Source organism: Microcebus murinus, chromosome 22 (genome assembly GCF_040939455.1).
Source record: "Microcebus murinus isolate Inina chromosome 22, M.murinus_Inina_mat1.0, whole genome shotgun sequence".
In the NCBI taxonomy this organism is placed as follows: Eukaryota; Metazoa; Chordata; class Mammalia; order Primates; family Cheirogaleidae; genus Microcebus; species Microcebus murinus.
Window position 1 is genome coordinate 26,805,666 of NC_134125.1, and position 25,947 is coordinate 26,831,612.

A 25,947-nucleotide genomic window follows, 5' to 3' on the forward strand; every position below is an offset into this window, starting at 1 on the left:
AGACTCGGGCACCAAAGTGCCGCAGCCCAGAATTGGGCCCCAGCTGTCTCTTGTCCCTGAGCACTTGGGCTCCCTCATCCACCTGGTGGGGACAGGACACCCCTCCTATGGAGCTCCCATGTGACATGCTGCAGCACAGGGCTGGCAGGATGCTCCCTGCCTGGTTTGTGCCACCCAGCAGACCTGCTGGAACCGGGTCCTGTGCGCTCTTCCCCCTTGTTCTGCAGGCTGGGGGGCTTGCCCACTCTGAGCTTCCTTGAGTACCAGTGAGAGTGGCTCTCTATCACAATGTGGCGATAACATCGATGTGCAGGCACCTGGACAGGAGGAGGCCAGGTGGCATCCCCCGGTTTGCACAGGAGGAGTCTGAGGTCCAAGCTCTTGGGCCATCGAGTGGCCAGAACTTACACCAGCTGTTCCAGCTGCCTGAGTCCCACGCTGTTCTCTGGGGCCAGGCAGGGGGACGGTGTCCGAGGGGCCCCTATCAGGGAGAACCTGGCTGCCTTCACTAACCCACAAAGAACGGGCCCAGGCCCCCAAGTCTGAATTCCAGACCTGCCACCTGTGTGCTGGGGCTGTGCCAAGGGCAGCCTCCGGCAGGGCAGAGAGCCGGGCACCTAGCAGGGTCCTCTCAGCTGCAGAGTCCTGCTGATGCGCCCACCGTGGCAGGTGGGCTGGGGCCACAGTGCTCTCGGCAGGGGCTGGCACCGCAGCTCAGCTCGACAGTGGGGTCTCCACCCTGCTCTGCACGGGGGTGGTGTACAGCTCTGCACCCTACCCCCTGCAGAGGGCAGGTCTGGGGCCACTGCACTAGTGCCCACCTGCACACACGTGCATACACGTACACACGTGCACACGTGCAGAGGCCCAGGGGCCTCGGGGTAAGATGACTGCCTGAAGGAAGGCGCTCCAGGACAAACACCTCGAGTACCAGGAGAGGCCACTGCAGTTGAGGAAGACGAGGCTCCAGGAAAAGGAGCTGCTGGGACTCCACGGCTGCTCGTGGTGCCACGTGGGCCTGCAAGCCCTGGGAGAGGTTGGTCAAGCCTGAATTAAAGGCAGCCAAGATGGCCAATATGAGGGCAAAGGGCAAAACAGAGATCTTTTTGGACACCAAGGATTCCTTATGGAAAAACCACTCCAGGGCAAGCTCTAGCAAAACAGAAAGAAACACAGGAACAAGAACATCAGGAAACCAAGACTTCATTGCAACTGGGCCCAGCCCAGCAGAACACGGAGAACCCAAGAGAAGCTAGAGGCAGGCACAGCCCTTCTCTGCTCTCTGCAGGACAACATCGACTCCAGCATAGCGTTTCTCCTTTCGGGAGACCCTCCCGGGGCAGTGAGGGGGCTCAGGGAAGAGGACTCGGGCAGGCCGGTGTGGGACAGGGCAAAAGGCAGGGGGAGAGGGAGGGCAAAGCCCAGGCAGCCCCAGGCCCCGCGCCAGGCACTGCGGCGGACACATGGGTGGCGGCACTTCCAGCCACGGCCTGTGTGCAGGGAGCAGGGCGCCTGGGCCCAGCGTCCGCCTGGCTCGGCCACCAGCCAGGGCCTCCCGGGTCAGAAGAGGGGCTCCCCGCCCAAGCCTGTGCCTGCGCCTCCTGCAGACACCGACGACCCCCACCTGGCACCCGGCTGCAGCTTTTGTTTCCAGAAGGGAAAATGTTAGGCTTGGGCGAGGGAGGCCACCCAGACGGCCGAGCGAGCCCTGGGCGCAGGCCAGCGATGCTTCTCCAGGGCCTCGTCCAGGCAGGTTCCAGGTGGGAACATGGAAAGCAACCATTCCCAGGACGTGCGGGGTCCCAGGCTGGCAGCTCCGGAGAAACAAAGAGGCTGCCCCTCGGGGAGAGCCGCGAGGCGGGTTGAAACAGCCTCCAGCATGGGGGCGTGCAGCTGGGAGGGCCGGCAGGCTGACCAGGCCCACGGTGGCCGAGGCAGGCGCGTTGGGGGGCGCAGGTTGGGGCAGGCCCGAGGGTCCGGGTCTGCGGCCGGCAGGAGCTGGCTGCCTGCCCACCGGAGCCAAGCACAACCCTTTCTCACATTAGTAAAACTTGTAAAAGGGTTGGGGAAATTGGCAGGAGAGGTGTACGCAGATCCTAATTGGTGATTTAAACACAATCAAGAACAAATAAATTCCTGTTGCTGTCTCATTATTTATGAACTGGATCTGCCTGAAGACAGAACGACTCTTCTTGGGCGGGGGCCAAGCCTGGTGAGGGCTCACGGGGCGGGGGCCAGGGAGGACCAGGAGCAAGGACGGGAGCCCCCCCCCCAGGTGTGTGCGCTCCGCTCCACACCCGTCATCCCACAGCCTGCTTTGGGCCACCCTGCCGCACTCACCGCGTCCAGGCGCCACTCCTGGCTGCTCTGATTTCCTTCAGCCATGCCCACCTCCTCCATGATGCCCCACCTGTCCTGGCCCATCCTGTCTGTGGTGGACCCGCCTCATCAGCCCCCAGGGCAAGGAAGCTGCTGTTGGCCTGGCCAACCCCACCAACACCTCTGGACACTCCGGCCTGACCTATACCAACAATGGGCTCCCTGGTCACCCCTCCTGGAGCCCATCCCCTGTGCACCTGTCTCTCGGGACAGCCATCGCCACCTTGGTGCCCACCCCCAGCTTGCATCCCAGTCCTACCCACGGTGCCTGGCTCGGGGCCCTGACACTCTGCTGTCCCTGCTGCCACGGCTCAGCCCCCCACAGGGCCTCGACTCTCCCACCACCTCCTCCCACCCAAGTCCAAGGCCCCTGAGGACCTGAGCGGTCCCTGCCCCCAGCTGCTCCTGCTGGTCTCAGGCCTCCACACCTGGCCATCCTGCACCCTCCTCTACAGGCAGAGCCGCTCTGGGTGCCGGCCCTGTTCTGGCTCTCACATTGCCCCGGGGGAACGGCTCACTGCCAGGCCCCCCCCCCCCAGGTGCCAGGCCAAGGCCCAGCTGCTGGAGCTGCAGTCAGGCGGGCAGACCTCAGACCTGCCCTGGGCAGCTCCATGGGGTCCAGCGGGTAGGCACAGGCGCCTCCTCACCAGGTGCACTCCTGTTCAGGAGAACAAGGGGCCTGAGCTGGGCTGGTTCTCACCTCGTCGCTGGCCTTCCCCGGCACGGCGAGTGTCCAGCGTGGCTGCCCGCCAGCCAGGATGGCGCTCTTGCAGAAGCCCACGCTTTCCAGGCGTACGGAGTCCACGACGGTGTTCCGGCCCTCCGCCAGGTCCCACAGGCACAGCTTCAGGTCCCGGCCCTGACTTCCAAACCAAGAGGAGACAGTCCTGAGCCTCCCCAAGTGAGCTCATCACATACCCTACCTGGACAGACACCGGCCCGAGGCCGAAGGCAGGCACGGCCACGGTGGCTCACGGCAGCTCAGGGCAGGTCAGCATCCTCCACCGAGGACAGGCTTCTCTCTCCGGCACGTACACGTGAGTTGGCACCCATGGTGCCGCTGCTGGGACACGCGGCCAACTCTGGCCACAGGCGCTTGGTGGCAAGTGTCCCGTGTCCCGCCCCCCCGGCCCTCTGCTGCCACCCTCGCCACCAGGGCACCCCCCCTTCCCTCTGCAAGTCTAGTCTGAGGACCAGCAGCCCGACTCACAAGCGCTTTTCCAAATGAGCGTTTCCCCACGTTCACACAGATGCCTGCACGAGAATGCTCACAGCGGCTTCGCCCACCACCGCCCGCCCCAGAAACACCAGCCGTCCCTCGGGGCAGCCTGCTGCGTGCCCACTCTGGGATGCCCTTCGGCAATGGGAGGGCTGTCTGCGGGCATGGGGAACATCCCGCAGGAGACCCTGAGGGGCTCCCGTTAGGCAGAAGCAGCCAGACCCGAAAGGCTGCCTGCAGCGAGACCGTTCTAGAAGGCAGGCGCATGGGGGCGGGCACGCCGGGGGACGCCCACGTGGGCTCCGTGGGGCAACCGACTGCCCTGCGTGGCCCAGGCGTGGTGGGTGCCAAACCCACAGGACTGCATGCCACTCAAAGCAAACTCACTTGGTCCGTCAGAACGACAAGCAAGCAGGACACCGGGAGTGCAGAACAACTGCGACGACAGGCGCAGACGCGAGCCCTGGGGGAGTGTGCTCCGGCTAGATGCCCGCGGTCACAGACCAGCACCTGTGGAGACTCGGGGCTCTAGTTGCTGAACTTGTTTCTCGGAGGTGTACAGGCTCGCAATTCTGACGGGTGAGACCCTGGGGGTGGCTCTCAGGGTCTGTCCTCCCCGGGGCCGTCACAGACAAGCACAGAGGCCGCGTGGACTGCACAGCCAGCGGAGCGGGTGTGCAGTCAGATGCGCGCACAGACAGGCGCGGCCGTGGGCGCGGCGTGCGGGCCGGGTCCGCACACCCCAGGGCCTCCCGGCACCCTCTGCCAACAGCACCTACCGTGTTTCCCCAAAAATAAGACAGGGTCTTATATTTATTTTCCCTCAAGAAGACACCCTAGGGCTTATTTTCAGGGCATGTGTTATTTTTTTTTTTAAGTACGGTCCAACAATCTACATTGATTCAAATATAGTGAAGTCGTCTCTTGGAACATCATCATAACTCTCCAAACCCCGAATTCCATCCTGAATGTCTTGCGACTCTATTTTCTTTAGAACCATCGGCCCCGATCTCTCCTGTCAAGCACCAGAGCTCTCACGGGGTGGATGAGAAGGGCTGCTCGCCTTCTTTCCCACTCCGCGACGACACGCATGGGTTGTGCAGATGCGCTGCATTGCCACGCCCATCACTAGGTCCTATTTTGGGGGTGGGGCTTGTATTGTGCAAATGCTTAGAAATCCTGCTAGGGCTTGTTTTATGAGTAGATCTTATTTTCGGGGAAACATGGCAGACACGGCGAGCGCACCTGGCACCCATTTTCCAGCCAGGAGCCCGGTGCTGAGGAGTTGCTGATGCCGCGGCTGGGGCAGGAAGAACACAGGATGAATTTCAAGCATCTTGCAGTGCCAGAAACTGAGGAAACACTTAAGAAATCAAATAAAGGATAGGTGTGTCAGAAGGACGCGGGCTCCAAAGCTGGAACGATCCAAAGTGACAAAAAAAACCCAAAAAACCTCACAGTAGTAATATCTTGTGACCCAAAGAATGAAGTACATCTCCATGAGCCCACTCTTGTGGGTGAATGCACAAATAAATCGTGAAGAAGGAGCAAACTTCCTACAGGTTCCTTAATTCCAGTTAAAGCAGAGTCTGCCGCAGGGAGGAGGAACGCAGGAGATGACAGCCCCCGGCGACAGCTGCCGCAGGCAGAGCCCACACACGGACGCTGACAGTAGGCGAAACTTTAAGGAGAAATAGGATATTTGCACAGCCTCAATGTCTCTCCCCCCAGATATTTATTTATTTTGAGACAGAATCTCGCTGTGTTGCCCAGGCTAGAGTGAGTGCCGCAGTGTCAGCCTAGCTCACAGCAACCTCAAACTCCTGGGCTCAAGCAATCCTCCTGCCTCAGCCTCCCAAGTAGCTGGGACTACAGGCATGTGCCACCATGCCCGGCTAATTTCTTCCATATATATTAGTTGGCCAATTAATTTCTTTCTATTTATAGTAGAGACGGGGTCTCGCTCTTGCTCAGGCGGGTTTCGAACTCCTGACCTGGAGCGATCCTCCCAGAGTGCTAGGATTACAGGCGTGAGCCACTGCACCCGGATATTTATTAGTTACTGCGGTGGCCTCAACTCAGTGAGGGCACACCTTCTCAGACCCTCCTCCCCCCAGGAGGGGAGCTTAATTCTCCTCCCCGTGAGTGTGGGCTGGACCTGGAGACTCGCTTCTATGGAGACAGGAAGAAAAGGCAGCACCCTGGCACAAGGTGAGGAGGGCATGTGTCTCCATGGGTTTCCTGCCAACACCCATCACACCCTTTGTCTCCCCTGAGAGCGTCGCACGGACCCTACCTGAGACTCAGGTGTTCTACAAAACACCTGGGTCGGACTCTTCGAGAATGCCAAGGTCACAAAAAACGAAGGAAGAGAGAAATGAAGACAGATCACAGGCCCTAGGGAGACAGGACAGCCTGGTGATGGCGGAGCAGAAGGACAGTTGTGGGAAACGCGGTGACCCTCTGCCGAGGTGCAGACAGCTCCGTGCCGCGCCCCAGGCTCGCTGGGCAGCGACCCCAATCCAAATCTCTGCTCGGTTTCTGGAGAACTCGCCACACCGATGTTCAAAATGGGGCTTTTGATTAAGGCCTCAGGATTAAGAATCATGAGGCCCCCAGGAGACTCTGCTGGGGCAGGCTCGGTGGGCAGCCAGGGAGGGCGGTGGGAGGGTGTCCCCGTACACAAGGGGACGTGAGCCAAGGACTCACTCACTCACTCGTCAAGGAACTTTTTCTTTGAATCAGTTTTTTTTTTTTTATATACAGAGTCTTGCTCTGTTTCCCAGGCTAGAGTGAGTGCCGTGGCATCAGCCTAACTCACAGCAACCTCAAACTCCTGGGCTCAAGCAATCCTCCTGCCTCAGCCTCTCAAGTAGCTGGGACTACAGGCATGCGCCACCATGCCAGGCTAATTTTTTCTATATAGTTTTAGTTGTCCAGCTAAGTTCTTTCTATTTTTAGTAGAGACAGGGTCTCACTCTTGCTCAGGCTGGTTTCGAACTCCTGACCTTGAGCGATCTGCCCGCCTTGGCCTCCCAGAGTGCTAGGATTACAGGTGTGAGCCACCACGCCTGGCCTGAATCAGTTTTGAACTCACAGGCTAGCTGTGGGAGCAAGAGGAAGTCCCCCGAACCTCCTGTCCTTGGTGCCTGCTCCCCAGCCCCAGGACACACATGTGCCTCCCACAAAAACACCCTCCGAAGGCAAGCCCACTGCTGCAGCTGTCCCGGGCCTCAAGGACCACGCTTGCTATGGGCCGTCAGGCTGCACCCTGCCTGCCCCCACCCTGTCTCTCCTTCCCTCCCCGGCGCCAAGGCCCAGGCCCAGGCCCACCTTCCTGAGGAGACACCAGCAGAGGACACCACAACTCCTCAGTCATTGTACCTGAGGGCACATAACGTGAACTGCCCACCCCTGGGGGCACTGACTCCAAGTGCCTGGTCAAGGCTGTGCCCGCCAGTTCTGTCCCCTGCAAAGCCACTGCATCCCCTTGTCTGGTGTGTTGTAGGGATAATATTCTACCCTAACCCTACATGACCTCTGACCCGTGTCTCCAGGAACCCTCGTTCTTTTAGCACAGGGAGATTTTCAGAAACCAAGATCCAGGCCGGGCACAGTGGCTCACACCTGTAACCCTAGCACTCTGGGAGCTCGAGGTGGGCACATCTCTCAAGGTCAGGAGTTTGAAACCAGCCTGAGCAAGAGCAAGATGCTGTCTCTACTAAAAATACAAAGAAATTAGCTGGACAACTAAAAATATATAGAAAAAATTAGCCGGGCATGGTGGCGCATGCCTGTAGTCCCAGCTACTCAGGAGGCTGAGGCAGGAAAATCGCTTGAGCCCAGGAGACTGAGGTAGCTGTGAGCTAGGCTGACGCCACGGCACTCACTCTAGCCCGGGCAATAGAGTGAGACTCTGTCTCAAAAAAAAAAAAAAAAACCAAGACCCGGTGCCGGTGCACTCAAGGTCACAGGAGCCGCTGCTGCCAGCCTTCTCTGCAGACGGAGTAGGAAACACACACACAACACACATGTATATACATTACACACACGCAAAGCCCCCCCACAAACACACACACACATGCTCCACATACAGATCACACACACTACACACATAAATCACAGATACATGCAAGGCCCTACTACACATATACACATACCACATGCAGTTCATACACATAACATACATACACATACACACCCCACGCAGGGAAAACTACACGAATCTTTGTGCATTTGTCTGCAGTATCATCCAGCTCCTCTGAGCCCCCCGCTGCAGCCCAATCCCTCTGGGTGCTTTCTCACCATCCCCATTGGTGACTGGCTCCCGCTGTCCTCCAGATATTTACTGACGTGCCCAGCCAGCGCCTGTGCCATGTGCCCCCACTGCTTCTGCGGCCGCCCAGAGCCCCTGCCCCCACTCACAGGGAACGCGGGAAGGGAAGGAGAGCTGCCGGGCACCCGCGTGGAAACACCCATGGTGGTCTCCCAGCACACGCGGCTCTCTGAGGAGCAGCAGTGAAGACCCTGCGGGACAGGGAAGGCTCCCCCATCACAATGCAGGGACTCCACAAAGACACGACAGCGCTCGCCGCAAGTAGAGAGCTGGGCTTTCCTGACTCCATCAGAATGAGTGGCTTTGTCTATTGAAGACACCATTGAAAGAGTGAAAAGTGCAACCACCATGTTGCAGAGATATGCTATGACATGGTATCTGTCATACAGCGAAGACAGAAAGAAGCCCGACACAACCCGTAGGAAGAGCCAGGCAGTCCAGCAGAGACAGGGCCGGAGACCCAGGAGGCGTTTGAGAGAGGGTGCATCCCAGTGGCCAGCAAACACGCGGGAGGCCCCATCACAGAGTGATCAGAAACCCTGAATTCAGCCACACTCAGAAGCGCCTGTGCCCAGCAGCAGGGGAGGGCGCTCCTGCCTCGGTGTGCAGACTGGCGCCTTCCGGCATGTCCCAAGTGCCCACGTGCTGTGACCCAGGCATCCCAGCTCTGTGTGCACAGCTCCAACCTGCAGGCACGGTGCACCCGGGCCCCGGGAGACTGTACCAGCTGCATGGGCACCGGGTCTCCACTGGCAGGCGCACAGGTGCACGGTGCGGGTGCACGGGTGCGTGGTGTGGGCACACGCACCAGCAGCAGGCCGCACGGAGCACAGCAACCAGGCACAGCTGTGGGCAATGTGGCAGACTGCACTGAGATAAGGTCATGTCACAGAAGTCAGACACAGAGGAGGCTGCTTCTTATGGCTCCATTCTTTTTTTTTTTTTTTGAGACAGAGTCTCACTCTGTTGCCTGGGCTAGAGTGCCGTGGCATCAACCTGGCTCATAGCAACCTCAATCTCCTGGGCTCAAGCAATCCTCCTGCCTCAGCCTCCCGAGTAGCTGGTACTACAGGCATACGCCACCATGCCCGGCTAATTTTTCTATATATTTTTAGTTGTCCAAGTAATTTTTTTCTGTGTTTTTGTTTTTTAGTAGAGACAGGGTCTCACTCTTGCACAGGCTGATTTCGAACTTCTGACCTTGAGTGATCCTCTCTTCTCAGCCTCCCAGAGTGCTAGGATTTCAGGCATGAGCCACTGCGCCTGGCCTCCATTCTTTTTAGGTTAAGATAAAACAGACAAAGCTAGTCTGTGTGTTTCAGAGACACACATTCAGAGGGTGAAGCAAGAATGAGGTAAGAGGGCCGCCTCCGGGGAGGGTGCAGCGGTGGTCGTGGGGCCCGGGGGCTGGGCGCTGGCTGCTCAGGGGCTCACTTAGCAGGGACGGGAGGCTCTGCACACTGGTCTCCATGCTTCTGTAAGCGCGTCACACCTCACGATCAACAAGGTGAGAGCAGCACCCTGCACGGTGGTGCCGAGGGCACAGGTGTGTGGGCAGGGCTGGGGCATCTCCTACCTCTGGACATGAAAGCGACCATTCCCTTCAAGGGCCACTTGGAGAGACTTGGCTCCCAAACACAGCTGAGCGCCAGCCTCGCGGGGCCGCCGGCTCCAGTGCAGCGTAGACGCACCTGGGCATTCCACAGCTTTAGCCTGCGCCCATAGTTCCTCTGGAAGTGAGGCGCCCTTGAACGCACCTCCCACGCCCAGACCCTGGAGAGCAGGGGACCCCTCAGGGCCTCACCCTCGGCTGAAACTCAGGGAGAAATGCTTGCAAACGGCAGCTCCTGACACACGTGGCCTAGCGGGGTTCTGGAAAGGTGTCTGCTCTGACAGTCAGGGGAAGCTCAAACCACAAGGAGGTTCCTTTGTACCAAGGGTGGGATCTGGGCCTGCCTGGCCAGGAGGTAGGCCAGGTCCGATGAGGCTCTAGAAAGACACGGGCTCGGGGCCTCCACCCTCTGGGACAGCTCTGTGCCCCCGACGCCAGCTGGCCATCTTCTGGGCAGGGGGCACTGCCGAGGTTGGGCCATGCCCACCACCACGGTTCTGCAGACCGATGGGGGCCAAGACAGGCCCTGGCCCCCAGGGACTGGGCTCCACTGTGCTCCAGTGTCCTGGGCACAGAGTCCAGAGCAGGAGAACAGGCCTGTCCTCCCGGAGTTCCGGGAGGGAGTGGCACGTGTGTGCCCGAGCGTGAAGGACGACAGATTCCAGGGGCAGCAGCAGGCCCGTGTGGAGCGGAGGCTGCTCAGCAAGTGGCATGTGGCCTTGGTGAACTCCTGGGCTGTTGGTGGTGACCCTGCACAGGGGCAGACACACTGGCTGAGGACAGCGGCCTGCTCTGGCATCAGGCAGCCCCAGAGGAGGACTTACCCCCACAGGCCGTCCCTGTCCCATGTGCCCTGGGAGCAGGGAAGCCTCTTGCCACATGCCCTCTTTCCTGCTGCTTCCAGGCCCACCTCTGGCCTGGTGTCCAGGCCCAGCACCTCCAAAAGGCCTCAGCGATGGCACCAGACACGGCCTGGCCAGTCCCAGGGCTGCCCCTGCCTGCTCATGCTGGCTGCCCCAGGGTCCTCAGGCCGCCAGGGCCCCAGCCCCACAGGGCCTGTGTCGGCACTAACAGGCCCCAGCCACAGGGTCTCTGCCCCGGGGAGTGCCAGAGCCCATTGTCTCCCCCACCTCCTGCTCACCCTGTAGCTGCACCTCCATGTGCTACCGCCCCACTGGCCCCTGTGGTCACCCGGCTCAGCCCTGGGGTGGGGCCACAAGGGCCTCCGTGCTTGGCTCCAGCACCCCTGGGGACCCACCTGAGGAGCTGGTGCCCCTGGGGCAGTGTCTGCAGCCAGGTCACACACTGGCCCCCGTGGCCGTCCAGGGCGGCAACCGCTCTCCGCGTCTGCAGGCTCCAGATGTGCACCAGGCCATCCTGAGACCTGCTCCAGACAAGCAGAGGTGTTAGGCGGCGAGCGCGGCAGGTGCGTTCCTAGCTCGCTCTGGGACTGGCCTGGAGGCCACCCCAGGGCATGCGGGCATCTCGGCTGGTAGCATTTTTTGTTAAAAGCTGACCATTCTGAATAGGTCCAAACTGGCAGAGCTTCTCTGAGAGGGAGCGCACGCGGGGAGGTTCCGTCTGCCCTGGCACCTGTGGCTGAGAGGGCCTGTGTCCCCGCTCCCTGGAGGGGTGGCAAGTCCAGTGGGCTTTGAGTGTGCAGCAAGCCCAGGATACGGGCGCCCATACCCCTCTGCCAGCACACCCAGAGGAACTCAGGCTCCTTGCTAGCCCACCACCTCTGACTTCACCCAGGCCACCCACAGCCAGGGCAGCAGCTACTTACCCTGAGAAGAGAAGCGGACACCCCTGGGCCTGGGCTCCTCTGCAGAAATGCAGTGCGTGCACTGGTGACTGAGTGCCTCGGAGGACAAACTGGGGGTCCGGCGGTGGCGAGAGGTGGGCCGCCATGCTGGGCAGGGCACAGTCACCTGGGGACTGAGGGAGGACATGTGAGTGATGGCACCCCCCACAATCGTCCTCCGGGAAGGCAACTTGGGCATAGAGGGGTCCAAGATGCTGCCCCTGCTCTATGCCCAGCCCTCTGCCCCCCAGGGAAGACCCCTGCCCCCCAGACATTGCTGAACGGCCTGTGGCTGCAGAGGAAGCATTCCCAGCAAGGGTAGTGGGGCTCTGCTGGCAGAATGGAGCCCCTTCCCCCACTGCTGGCCTCTTCTGGCTGCTGTTCCTGCCGGGAATCTGGGATTGCTGCCACCACCCCGCCCCCATGCCAATACTCTCCCCATCCTGCCTGTTGACCTCTGTACATCCCTAGATGGGCACGGCAGCAGCGCCTAACCCTCCCTCGGCCACTCTGGCCCTCAGTGCCTGGGACACAGCTCCTCACGGGCCCCCAGGGCACCCTGCCCACTGCTGGCTTCACCCTCTGCTGCCTAGACCCCATGGGCCACACCAGCAGCTGCCTGCTCCAGACCCGCACGCAGGCCCTCCAGCGTCTCCTTGGGAGCACCCACACCTCTGCCGGTCCAGTCTCCCCTCCTGGGCCCCGCAGAGGAGTGGGTGTCTAAAGGGGGCAGCTGTCCAGGGGACCCCTTCCGCCACGCCCTCCACTACCAAGTGCTGGCCCTCTCCTCTCCACTCACTGGGTGAGGCAGGAGCAGCTCCACTGGGGCAAGAGGTTCAAGATGCCTAAGCACAGTGTAATAGCTCTTTTAGAATTTGTCTAGCGGATCTTCCAGTCCTTACTGGAAGACCCAAAAAAAAATTAAAAAAAAAAAGACACCTAAGTGACACCCCGCAGAGGCGGCTGGGCCTTCGAAAGTCGGCAGGCTCTGACCACTCGGAGTGGAGGGCGGGCCACAGCCGGCAGTAGAAGGCCTGGGGGAGGTGGAGGAGGCCAGGCACGCGGGGGGTCAGGGATCTGACTCCTGGGCAGAGGGTCTACCCTTCCTGTCAAGAGACCTCAGGCGGCCACTTTGCCTTCCGCCCCACCGCTCTCAAGGGGTTCCGAAGAGAATAAGCAGAACCCAGGTGCACTTCACAAACTGCCAAGTCCCATTTTTTTGTTTTTTTGGGAGGTAGAGGTGGGGTTCAGCCTAACAGCCTCCTGCCTTTGCCCATAGCCAACTGATCCTTCCCAAATACAAGGGCGGCCTCCTGAGGTGGCGGAGGGACACTGGGTCTCAGACGCCAACACCTGCTGCATGGTGCCTGCAGGTGAGAGAGCCGTGAGCCACAGGCACAAGGCTGTAGGGCCCCAGCCATGAGGAGCCCAGGAACACAGGGGAAGCACCTCAGCTGGCAGGGACACAGTGGGGCCAGGATGGGGGTCCCTCCTGCTACTGCTCCAGGCCACTCCATACAGCTCCCAAGTGCAGTCCAGGCATGACACACCGGATGTGCACTGGTGTACACACACGTGCACACACATGTGCACACCTGTGAAACTTACACAAAGGACACACACCCATAGGCACACACTCGCACACTCACACACACACATGCATACATGCACACACACACGCACAAGCACAGGCACACATATTCACACAAGCACACGCACACACATTCACACACACACAAGCACACACAAACAGAGAGCCAGGCAGCCTCAGGCAGCGCCAGTCAAAGCCTGGCCCCCTCTTGCCACCAGCCTGCGGCCTGGCTCGAGTTTCCAAAACTCGCCAGAAGGCTTCTACTGCCAGAAGGCTCATTCTGGGGTGATGAAATCAAGTTCTCCTCTATTGTTCGCCCCAGAACTGTGGGGAACAAACCCGTCACATTGTTACAACCACCGAAATGCTCAGGCCAAAATGATGCATCGGCAATTAAGGGCTCTGTCATTTCAAGCAATTAAAATAAGCGCTTTATTTGAAAACTAATTAATTCTAGCTACATATTTTTCCCATGACAATATCCTGGGATAGCTTGATTTATGACATCTAATTATTCTTTATTAATCTAATTGAGGATCTTGCCTCCTCCTATCTCGCCGGGCCCCAGGCCTCGGGAGCGGAGGCCAAGCCCTTGCGCAAGGCCGTGCACACTATCAGCTGCCTGCACTGCCCCTGCTACCCTGCTCTTGTCCTCCCCGAGGCAAAGGAACGGGAAACTTAATCCACAGAGAACAACTTGGAGCCTACTGCTCTTCGAGATGTCAGTGGGAGACATATTGCTTTAAAAAATGAAGAGAAAGACTACCGGATACAATGTGACAGCCGTTCCAAAGAGGCTTGCACAGAGGGACCCTGCCAGAGTCCCCTGCCACAGGCCACAGCCGCAGCAGCTCTGAGGGCCTCAGGGCTCTCCCCGAGGGGCGGGTACTGAGCCTCCCCCACCCAGCATGTGGGCCAGTGGCAGTGAGGCACTGAGGCACGCACCGCAGGGATCCAAGGATGCCCCTGAGGAAGGCAGGGTGGACACGCAAATGCCCAGCGGCACAGGCCTGCCACAGCCGCAGGGCCTACGTCAGCCCGGACAGCCTGTGTGACCCGAGGCAGACACGGTAGGGTCAGGGCAGTGGCTGGTGCCCAAAGACCTCCCATCCCTACCCAAGATGTGCTCAGGTAGCTTTGGGGTTGCCCTCCAGTGCACGGCCTGGCCCACAGGCAGGCTGCAGGTCTGCCTGGGCACCCACCTGCCTTGGGCTGCACAGTCCCGGGAGCAGCCCCCCAGCCTGTCCTGTCACTGCCGCAGGACCATGGCTCATGAAGGAGCCCGGGAATTGGCACAGAGCACTGGCAAGAGAGCCAGCTCGGCCGGTCGCTGCCTCCGCCTGCCCGGTTCCCCAGGACCCCAGCCCCCACAGATGCCAGGCAAAGGCACAGAACCACCCCCAGTGGTCCTGGAGGCCCCTCCATCCCACAACCTGACAGACAAGGTCAGCATCACTTTTCAGCAGATGCCCAACGGGCCCACCACACTGAAAAAACTAAACATGTCAAGCCAGGCGCGGTGGCTCACGCCTGTAATCCTAGCACTCTGGGAGGCTGAGGCGGGCGGATTGCTCAAGGTCAGGTCGAAACCAGCCTGAGCGAGACCCCGTCTCTACTATAAGTAGAAAGAAATTAATTGGCCAACTAATATATATAGAAAAAAAAATTAGCCGGGCATGGTGGCGCATGCCTGTAGTCCCAGCTACTTGGGAGGCTGAGGCAGAAGGATTGCTTGAGCCCAGGAGTTTGAGGTTGCTGTGAGCTAGGCTGACGCCACGGCACTCACTCTAGCCTGGGCAACAAAGTGAGACTCTGTCTCAAAAAAAAAAAAAAAAAAAAAAAAACTAAACATGTCGGTAAATTTAAAAAGCTAGGTGTGGGGTGCACACCTGTATGTCTAGCTACTTGGGAGGTTGAGGCAGGAGGATCGCTTGAGTCCAGGAGTTGGAGGCTGCAGTGAGCTACGATCGCACCACTGCACTCCAGCCTGGGGAACAGAGCCAGACCCCATCTCTAAACAAATTAAAAAAAAAAAATCTTCAATGCATCATTAAGTTGGCAAAAAACTCTGGGACTGTGGGAGGTCGAGCACTAAGTCCAGTCCAGCCTGGCGAGGCCTGCCCTGGGGCACTGGCCACACCAGCAACTTAGACTTCTGGTTCTGGGCCCTCTGAGGCTACAGAAGGCAAAAGACCAGGATCCCCTTCGGTGGCTGATCTCACAGGAAACCCCAGGAGAGATGGAGCCCCACAACGCCAGATGCTCAGTGCTAGTCTGAACCAGAGCTAGACCCAACCCTCGGGTGCCAGAAAACACCAGCCCTCAGGGATTAGCCCCAAGTCACACCACTCTGGGAGATTCACTGTCTTCTCAAAGGGAGCCCACCTTCAATGCAGGCCTCCGTGAATTCACGGAAAAAGTCCTAAGAAGTTCAGGCTCATAGTCAAAAACCACAAAAATCAACAAGGAAACACGGCACCAGGCGTGAGAGCTATCGCAAGCAGCAGGAAGCAGAACCAGACCCAGAGAGCAAAGCGCTCAGGCACATAAGACGAGCATGCTTCACGCCCTAAAGAAATAACGAGAGCGCTGGCGCCGCGAGGACAGCGAGGGAGGCTGTGAGAGTCACCACGCGGGTTCATGAAGGGGTCCAGCCTGGTGAAAGGCTGTCGGGAAATGGAGACTTGCACTCCGCCACGGCGTTGCTCCCAGACTGTTTGCTAATCACAACAGGAAAATGCATGTCTACAATGGAGACACCGGCTGTCACCGCCTTCACCACTGACTGAAGCCGGCACAGCAGTGGTGACAAACCGGTGCGACTTGTCTCCTGACGCGATGCCACGAGAAGACACGCACCGCCCTTGCGCACTGGGGCCAGCAACGCTCAGCCCGAATCTAGTCATGAGGAAACAGCCAGACGTATCCAGGCTATGGAACCCCAACATGGCCAAGGTCGAGAGAAACAACAAAAGCAAAAAGCAGGGTGACTCTTGCAGTTAAAAGAGACGAAAGAGACTTCACAGCCAAATGCAACCTGTGAGCTTTAGATCCTAGATCTTTTTTTGTTTTGTTTTTGACAGAGTCTCACTCTGTTGCCCAGGCTAGAGTGCCATGGCGTCAGCCTAGCTCACAGCAACCTCAAACTCCTGGGCTCAAGCGATCCTCCTGCCTCAGCCTACTGAGTAGCTGGGACTACAGGCATGCACCACCATGCCCGGCTAATTTTTTCTACATATTTTTATTTGGCCAATTAATTTCTTTCCATTTTCAGAAGAGACAGGGTGTCGCTCTTGCTCAGGCTGGTTTAGAACTCCTGACCTTGAGCAATCCGCCCGCCTCAGCCTCCCAGAGTGCCAGGATTACAGGCGTGAGCCACCATGCCCGGCCTAGATCCTAGATCTTAAATCAGATCCTGGATCAAAAAAGATGGTGCTGGGGGAAATGGGCATTTATTGAAACCTTAAAATCTGTACCCCCATAATATGCCAAAATAAAAAAAAATTAAAAAAAAAAAAAGATGGTGCTGTAAGGGACATGTGGGTATATTTGGGTTAATCTAAATATGGACTGCAGATAACATGGAATTATTAATTTTCTTAGGAAGGATAATGGTATTTTATATAGAAGTACAGAAGATTGTCCTCATTTCTAGGAGACATATGCTGAAGTGTTTAGTGGTGAAATGTCATAATGTCTGTGAAGTGTTTTCAAAAGTTTCTAGGAAAAAAATTATCTTACCTCTACGTATCTACATAAGAATACATGGGCACAGAAGTAATGCAAATGCTAACAATTGTGGAACTTAGGTGAAGGATACACAGATATTTGTTATACTATACTTCCGATTCTTCTGTAGGTATAAAAATATAAAAGCATACCAGTGAGGTGGAGAAAGACAAGCCCACACTGGACTAATATCCAGAGTAGCTAAGGAAAGCACAGATCAATGCAACACAAAAGCAAACACCAGAAAGAAAAATGAGCAAAAGACTTGAGCAAATATTTCACAAGCAACATAAATGTCCAATAAACATATGCAAAGATGTTTAGCCTAATTAATCTTGGAAATGCCTGTACAAACCACAATGTGATATAATTATACTTCCAGCAGATTAGCAAAAAATTAAATGGTCTGTCAAATGTTGACTGGAACCCCCTCTACCATGCTGGAGGGAACATAAAATGCAACCACCACTTTGGAAAACAATCTGGTCCTATCTTGCTCATGCAACCCTACTCTTAAACACCCAGAAGAAATTCCCATGTGTGTGCACAAAGGCAGTCACGTTCATAGCAGTATTGTGCACAGTAACAAAAACTAGAAACAACCTGAATGGCTATCACTGCGGAATGGAATAAATTTGGCACGTTAATGATATGGAAATATCGGGTGCCGGGACATGGCCACTTGCCGTGTCCCCGTCGCTCTGCGTATTCGTGGGCCAGTGCTGTGCATGGCTAGTTGGAGGGAATGCTGCTGGGGCTGCCCCGAGGTAGAGAGCCGCCAGGGCCCACGAGCTGCCACCTACATTACCGCCACGCTGCTTCCGTGATCCTGATTGGGTAATTTTTGAATCCCACTGTTTTTGATTGGATGTTAAAGCTTGATGTTGATTGGATGTTAAAGCTTGTAGTTGATTGGACGCTTTTTGAGCCCTACCAAGGGTATAAAAGCAGGAGGAGAACAAGGAAGGGGCAGAAGGGAAGAAGACAGGAAGTCAGCTGTAACACTAGGTGTGCTGATCCTGCTGTGGTGTGCCACTCTGTTCTTTCCCCGGTCAAGAGCTGTAACATTAGCTATACACATTGCTGCAACATTAATATGACAGAATCCTCCACAGAACTGTGAACGAATAAATTCAAGTCTTACATGGATGAATTTTAAAACCATAATTCTCATCAAGACATTGAGAAAGGTAAACATGAAGCTACAGACAGGAAGAAAGTATTTACAACACACGTAACTGTGGAAAGACTCATAGTAGAATTTGCTTATTGACTCATAATATATAACGTGATAAGAAAAAAAATACATAACAAAGTAATTCCAAAAGGCTAAAATCAGAGTTGGGCAAAGGTCTATGAGGCAAAGGAGAATGATAAGAAAGCAGGGGTTGAAATGTTCATATCAAAATTGAATTCTAGCAAAGAGCATTAGACTTCACAAAGCCAGACAGTTTCTAATTCTTCATTGGGATTCACGATGAAGATATAAAGAGATACCATCTTTTTTTTTTGAGACAGAGTCTCACTTTGTTGCCCAGGCTACAGTGAGTGTCGTGGCGTCAGCCTAGCTCACAGCAACCTCAAACTCCTGGGCTTAAGCAATCCTGCTGCCTCAGCCTCCCAGGTAGCTGGGACTTCAGGCATGCGCCACCATGCCCAGCCAATTTTTTTTCCTATATATTTTAGTTGGTCAATTAATTTCTTTCTATTTTTCGTAGAGACAGGGTCTCGCTCTTGCTCAGGCTGGTTTCGAACTCCTGACCTTGAGCAATCCGCCTGCCTCGGCCTCCCAGAGTGCTAGGATTATAGGCGTGAGCCACCACGCCCGGCCGAGATACCATCTTTATAGAGCAGAAACTACAGGAAATGCAAGAGTCCTGGAAAAAAACCTACTAATGACTGGGGAATGCGACCTACTACTCTTAGGACAAGTCAGATCAAGTGGACAGTGGTAAGGAGATAGAAGATGCAAACAATGAAACAGACAGGATAGATGTTACGGAACTTTATACTCTGATGACAGAGACTGCCTCTCAAGGGCAGTGGAACATGTGTGAAAACTGATTGTATATTGGAGCACATAGACATATCAGTAAGTTTCATAAGGAAAAAATATTTATAAATAAGATTCTATGACCACAGAGCAGTTAAACTAGAAATTAACAAAACAATTAATAAAAATTAATAAAAAACAATTAACAATTAATAAAAAACAAGAAGGCTCTCCCAACTAGAAATCAAGAAACATTTTCTTTTTTTTTTTTGAGACAGAGTCTCACTCTGTTGCTGGGGCCAAAGTGCCGTGGCGTCAGCCTAGCTCACAGCAACCTCAAACTCCTGGGCTTAAGCGATCCTCCTGCCTCAGCCTCCCGAGTAGCTGGGACTACAGGCATGCACCACCATGCCTGGCTAATTTTTTTCCTATATATTTTAGTTGGCCAATTGATTTCTTTCTATTTTTAGTAGAGACGGGGTCTCGCTCTTGCTCAGGCTGGTTTCGAACTCCTGACCTTCAGCGATCTGCCTGCCTCGGCCTCCCAGAGTGCTAGGATTACAGGCATGAGCCACTGCACCCAGCCAAAAAACATTTATTAAACAACTCTTATATGTAAGAGAATTATTTACAAAGGAATTACTGAATAATTCCCTTAAATACAAGAAAATTACTGAAACCACAAATTTTTTAAATGACAATGAAAAGCACTACATAGCTGAGTTTATAAGACTATTTAAACTTTGATCAGAAGAAAAGTATAGACCAGTATCAATTATGAATATCATGTAAAAATAGTAAGTAGGTTTTTTAAAAAAATTAACTGGGCATGGTTATGCACACCTATAGTCCCAGCTACTCAGGAAGCTGAGGCAGAATTGGGATGACTCGCTTGAGTCTGGGATTTTGAGCCTGCAATGAGCTATGATGACCCTACTGCACTCTAGTCCAGGCAACAGAGCAAGACTCTGTCTCAGAAAAAAACAAAAAACCCCACAATGACCAAGTGGAATTTATCCTAGAAATGCAAAGTTGGTTCAATTAGGAAATCTACTAACGTCATATACCATATGGATAGATCTAAAGAGAAAAAGCATATTATCTCCATAGATGCTGAACAGCCTTTGATAACATTTGATACCCATTTTTTTAAAACTGAAACAGTTAACCAGGGGTCCTCAAACTTTTTAAACAGGGGGCCAGTTCACTGTCCCTCAGACCGTTGGATGTCCAGACTATAGTTTAAAAAAAACTATGAATAAATTCCTATGCACACTGCACATATCTTATTTTGAAATAAAAAAACAAATGGGCAAAAACACCCACATGTGGCCTGCAGGTTGTAGTTTGAGGATGCCCGATTAAGCAAACGGAAATTGGTGGATTTAGCAGGTTGCAGTGGCTCACGCCTGTAAAATCCTACCACTCTGGGAGGCTGAGGTGGGCAGATCGTTTGAGCTCACGAGTTTGAGACCAGCCTGAGCAAGAGCAAGACCCCGTCTCTACTAAAAAAAAAAAAAAAAAAAATAGAAAGAAATTAGCTGGACAACTAAAAATATATAGAAAAAATTAGCCAGGCATGGTGGCACATGCCTGTAGTCCCAGCTACTCAGGAGGCTGAAGCAGGAGGATCGCTTGAGCCCAGGAGGTTGAGGTTGCAGTGAGGTGGGCTGATGCCACGGCACTCTAGTGCGGGCAACAGAGTGAGACTCTGTCTCAAAAAAAAAAAAAAAAAGAGAAGAAGAAATTGGTAGATTTCTTAAAAATGACTTAAATATATACATGCATTCTTCTTGGTCCTAAATCTAACATATTAGTTTATGAAGAAATATCGGAGGCATTCCCACTCAGATTAGAATGCCTACTATCTCCACTACCATTCAATATTGTATTAGAGGTTTAAGCCAAACCTCTAATAAGGTTTGGCTTATTATAAAGAAAAATTAAGTAGAGGCATGTGATTGGAAAAGAACACATTAAATAATCTTCAAGTTGGCCATGGTGGTGCACTTGGGTTGTCCCAGCTACCAGGGAGGCTAAGGCAGGAGGATCACTTGAGTCCAGGAGTTTGTGAATAGTCCCTACACTCTAACCCGGGCAACACAGCGAGATCACCATCTCTAAAAAACAAAACAAAAAACTATCTTCCAGATGATACGACAGTATATATAAAAAGCTCTAGGTGATCAGTGATAAAACAGAATCAAGTAATAAAAAAACTTCAATATGGTGGCAAGATATAAAATTAACATAGAGAATTTATCTCTATGTACACAAACAATAACTGTTTAGAGAAAATATCATTTATAACAAACAAGATAAAATACTTAAGAATAAATTTGACCAAAAAAAAATTGCAAAACCTACATGAAGAATGTTTTCAATACTTCTGAAAGACACAAAAGTAGACTTGAAAAAAGGAAAAAGGACCCTTTGTTCTTGGTTAAGACAATCCAACATCAACATAAAGATGTCTCATCTCCGCAAGTTAATGTATAAATTTAACAGAACTCCAATATAAAACACTGGCAAGCTTCTTTATGGAGTTAGATGAGTTGATACTAAAATTCACATGATTAAAAATACAGAATACCCAGATAAATACAGGGAAAAAACATCTAAAAGAAGTTAGCCCTAGCAGATACTAAAATGTACTAGAGTCTTTAAGATTACAAATAGTTCATTTTCACTGTAGTTAGCTAAAAGAAAGAAAAAAAAAAAAAAAGATTACAAATAGGACACTGCTGTTTGGACAGATCAGTGAAACAGAAAGCCAGAAATAAACTCAAGTACATGTGGGAGTTTAATGTATAAAAGAGATGGTATCTCACACCACTGGGACAAAGTGGGCTTTTTAACAGGTATTATCGGGACAACTGGTTAGCCATTTGGAAAATGATAAAATCAGATCCATATCTTGCAGTGAAACGTATGAGAATACCACACATGAGGACAAACTCCAAGTGGATCTGGGATCCATGTGTAAAAAACAACCATCCAAACACCAGAGGAAAATGTGGGAGAACTACTTTACGACTTGGTGGTAGGTAAGGTTTGCTATGACTCAAAATTTAGATGTAGTAAAAGAAAAATTAATAATTCTGACTACATACAAAAAATTAAAAATTTTAGCTTTTGAATATCAAAAGAGATTAAAAACATAGTAGCTTTAAAATATATATAAACTTTTCAAAATTAACAAAAGACTAAAGACCCAAGAGAAAAATGGGTGAAAGACCTAATAGACAATTCACAGGAAGAGCTATGAAAATGCCTTTAAACATGAGAAAAGATGTTCAACCTCAGCCTCCCTCATGGAGAAACGCAATGAAAACTACACTGAGAAGCTTCTGGTTGTGGCAGCATGAAGAGTGAGCTCACTACAGCCTCTTTCTCAGGCCAACTGCAACTAAAAACTCCAGACAAAGTATAAAATGCAATTACCTGCAAACTAAAACGTGTCCAACAGCAGCCAGATTTTGGAGGTAAACAAAAGCCTAAGGAAGTGAACTATTAATAGATGGGAATGAGCTTCCTAGGTTATTTTTTGTGTGTCTTGGGGCATTGCCTTGCAGGTGGGCCCTGGCTGCATAGCTTTAAGGCAACAGTGGCTTAAACTTAGGCAGAAGCTCCAAATTTCTGGATAGAGGTCAGAGAAAGAGGCCTGCTGTGATCCAGAGGATGTCAGGTGACATCCAGGGTCCCCTCTCTCTCTTGGTGCTGCCCCAGGGATGGGCCTGGACACAGAGCTGCTGGGACAGGCGACCACGGAGAATCCTGGTCTGTGGCCAGAGGAACCAAGGAGAGGGGACCCTGCAGGACAGCAAGGGTGAGTGGATGGTGGGTGGGGACTGCAGTGTGAGGAGTGCTGAAGAAAAGGCCCCCTAATTCTGTGAATGGATCCACAAAGCCCCACGCTCACCGCTCAACTGTACCTACACAAGCTTAACCGTAGGCAGCACGAGCTGTGAGAACTAAGATTTAAACCATCACTCAAGTGTCAGACTGAGCTCTGAGTGGCTGATGTGAGGGACAGAACCAAAGCAACAGGTCCAAAGCTCTGCAAATGGAACTGAGAGCGAGAGCGCAGCACACGGAGGGCAGGACAGAACCCGCAGGGCAGATCTCACAGGGCCGACTGCCTGTAGCACAGCGCTCCGCCTCCTCCCCGGACCTCGTGCGATCCAGGATATGTCTAGGGCACAATCCAAAATTAGTCGAAGGCCTGTAATCCTAGCACTCTGGGAGGCCGAGGAGGGAGGATCGCTCAAGGTCAGGAGTTCGAAACCAGCTTGAGCGAGACCCTGTCTCTACTAAAAATAGAAAGAAATTAATTGACCAACTAAAAAACAAACAAAAACAAAATTAGTCGACACATGAAGAACCAGGAAAATGACACCAATTCTAAAGGGAAAAGACAATTTACAGATGCCAACCCTAAGATGAATCAGATGTTGGAAATACCAGGTAAGAAAATTTTAAAGCAGTTTTATGCTGGTGCTCCATGAGCTAGAGGTAGACACACTCAAAAGCAATGGAGGCAAAGAAGTTCTCAGTGGAGAAATTTTTTTTTTTTTAATCAAATAGGTAGAAATTTCAGAACTGAATAACACAGTATCTGAAACCAAAAATAAATGATAATGGGAGATGACTGAATAAACATGAAGACTGAGCAGAAGAAATTATTCAATAGAAGATCAGAAAGGAAAAAAGATGAAAATGAGTGATTAGAGCATTAGGGTCTTGTGGAATAACAAAAGGTCTAATGGTCGGGCCAGTGAAGTCCAAGAAATAGAAGAAAGAGATCACAGCAAAAAAATTAATTGGATAAATAATGCCTAAAACTTCGCATTTTTAGGAAAAGACAAAAATTTATACATTCAAGAACTCAATGAACCATAAACAAGATAAATGAAGAGAAACCACATTCAAACATATCATACGCTGCTGAAAATAACAATGAAACCATGGAGGCCAAGAGGCAGTGAAATATCCTCATTAAAGTACTTTGCAGAACTCTATAACCAATAAATTATCTTTTGGGAAATGAAGATAAACTAAAAATATACTCAGATGAGGGAAAACCAAGAGAATTTCTTGCTAGCAAATGTGCACTAAAAGAAATGCTAAAGGCAGGGCGCAGTGGCTCACGCCTGTAATCCTAGCACTCTGGGAGGCCGAGGAGGGAGGACTGCTCAGGTCAGGAGTTCGAAACCAGCCTGAGCAAGAGTGAGACCCCGTCTCTATTATAAATAGAAAGAAATTAATTGGTCAACTAATATATATAGAAAAAAACAATTAGCCGGGCATGGTGGCACAAGCCTGTAGTCCCAGCTACTCAGGAGGCTGAGGCAGCAGGACTGCTTGAGCCCAGGAGTTTGAGGTTGCTGTGAGCTAGGCTGACGCCACGGCACTCACTCTAGCCTGGGCAACAAAGCAAGACTCTGTCAAAAAAAAAAAAAAAAAAAAAAAAGAAAGAAAGAAAAGAAGAGAGAGAGAGGAGAGAGAGAGAGAGAGAAAGAGAGGAAGAGAGAGGAAGGAAGGAAGGAAGGAAGGAAGGAAGGAAGGAAGGAAGGAAGGAAGGAAGGAAGGAAGGAAGGAAGGAAGGAAGGAAGGAAGGAAGGAAGGAAGGAAGGAAGGAAAGAAAGAAAGAAAAAAAGAAAGAAATGCTAAAGGTAGTTCTTCAGGTTCAAAAGAAATGATACCAGAAAGAAACGTGGAACTTCAAGAAGGTAGATGAAAAGAAATGGTAAATATCTAAGTAAATCTAAAAAACAATTTTCACCTATTTTTTTTGTTTTAAGTCAGAGACTTGTTCTGTTACCCCAGCTAGAGTGCAGTGTCATCATCATAGCTCACTGTAGCCTCAAATTGATAGGGAAAAACCACCACCCCAGGACCCCATGGCTGAACTCACTGCTGATTGTGTATATATATATATATTTTTTTTCATATTATGGGGGTACAAATATTGTTAGGGTTACATATATTGCCCCTGCCATTCCTCCACCCTCCCTCCAACCCCCCGCCTTACCAAAACATCAAGTGTGTCCTACCCCCAGGTGGTGCGCATCACACCTATTCTGTAAGTGTAAATTCTTCCCCTCCTCCCCCCTCCCATTTGCCCACCACCCGATAAAAGTTTGTTTATTTTTTTCCCTTTTTTTTAACCTTTGGGTTACATTGTATATCTTTGCCTTTCCCTTGGAAGGGTCAGAAGTATTCCCTCCCCCGTCACTATGCTCACCACAACCCTAAGATGTATCTCCCCCTCCCCCAAACCCTAGTGGGCACTATCACCATTTGAACATCATAGTTTTAATCAGTCAGTACCAATTTGATGGCGAGTAGATGTGGAGCCCATTTTCTTGATCTTGTGTCACCTCACTTTGGATAACGGGTTTAAGCTTAATGCAGGATAGCATAAATGGTGCTAGCTCACTGTCATTGCTTAGAATTGAATAGTATTCCATTGTGAGCATATACCAAATTTTAGTTATCCACTCGTGAATTGACAGACACTTGGGTTGTTTCCATGATCTTGCAATAGTGAATTGTGCTGCCATAAACATTCGGGTGCAGATGTCTTTATAGTAGAATGTCTTATGCTCTTTGGGGTAGATGCCCAACAATGCTATTGCTGGGTCGAACGGTATTTCTATATCTAGCTGTTTGAGGTATCTCCATATTCTTTTCCACAGAGGTTGCACTAATTTGCAGTCCCACCGGCAGTGTAGGAGTGCTCCTGTCTCTCCACATCCTCACCAGCATTTGTTGTTTTGGGATTTCTTGATACAAGCCATTTTCACTGGTGTTAGATGGTATCTCATTGTGGTTTTGATTTGCATTTCTCTGATGATTAGAGAAGTTGAGCATTTTTTTATATGTTTGCAGGCCATTATTCTGTCTGCTTTGGAGAAATTTCTGTTCATTTCCATTGCCCATTTCTTGATGGGATTGTTTGATTTTTTCTTGTTTATTCTTTTAAGTTCTAGATAGATTCTTGTTATTTAGGCCTTTATCAGAAGTGTAGAGAGCAAATATTTTCTCCCACTCTGTGGGTTGTCTATTTGCTCTAATGATGGTGTCCTTAGCTTGTAGAAACTTTTTAATTTGATGAGATCCATTTGTTTATTTTTGATGTAGCGGTGATTGCCTTGGGGCTCTTCCTCAAAAATTCTTTGCCTAGACCAATGTCTGCTAGGGTTTTCCCAATGTCTTCTTCTAGGATTCTTAAGGTTTCATGCCTTAGGTTTAAGTCTGTTATCCATCTTGAGTGAATTT

The 25,947-nt window shown here is 52.1% G+C and overlaps 1 protein-coding gene and 1 non-coding gene across 2 annotated transcripts in view; one reads left to right on the forward strand and one right to left on the reverse strand.

The window, feature by feature from the left end:
• The window catches only part of GNB1L (G protein subunit beta 1 like), a 69,489-nt gene that overhangs the window by 24,242 nt on the left and 19,300 nt on the right, over positions 1–25,947 (reverse strand). The window contains exons 2-4 of the mRNA XM_020285311.2: positions 11,333–11,484; positions 10,805–10,930; positions 3,080–3,242 (exon numbers count right to left, since the gene is read on the reverse strand). Of these exons, the coding sequence (XP_020140900.1) occupies positions 3,080–3,242; positions 10,805–10,930; positions 11,333–11,457 (414 nt within the window). The 5' untranslated portion in view covers positions 11,458–11,484. The remainder of the gene's footprint in view (positions 1–3,079; positions 3,243–10,804; positions 10,931–11,332; positions 11,485–25,947) is intronic.
• Positions 12,203–12,264, forward strand: LOC142863796 (U7 small nuclear RNA). Its single transcript, XR_012914434.1, has one exon. It is a non-coding gene; the product is annotated as a U7 small nuclear RNA (small nuclear RNA).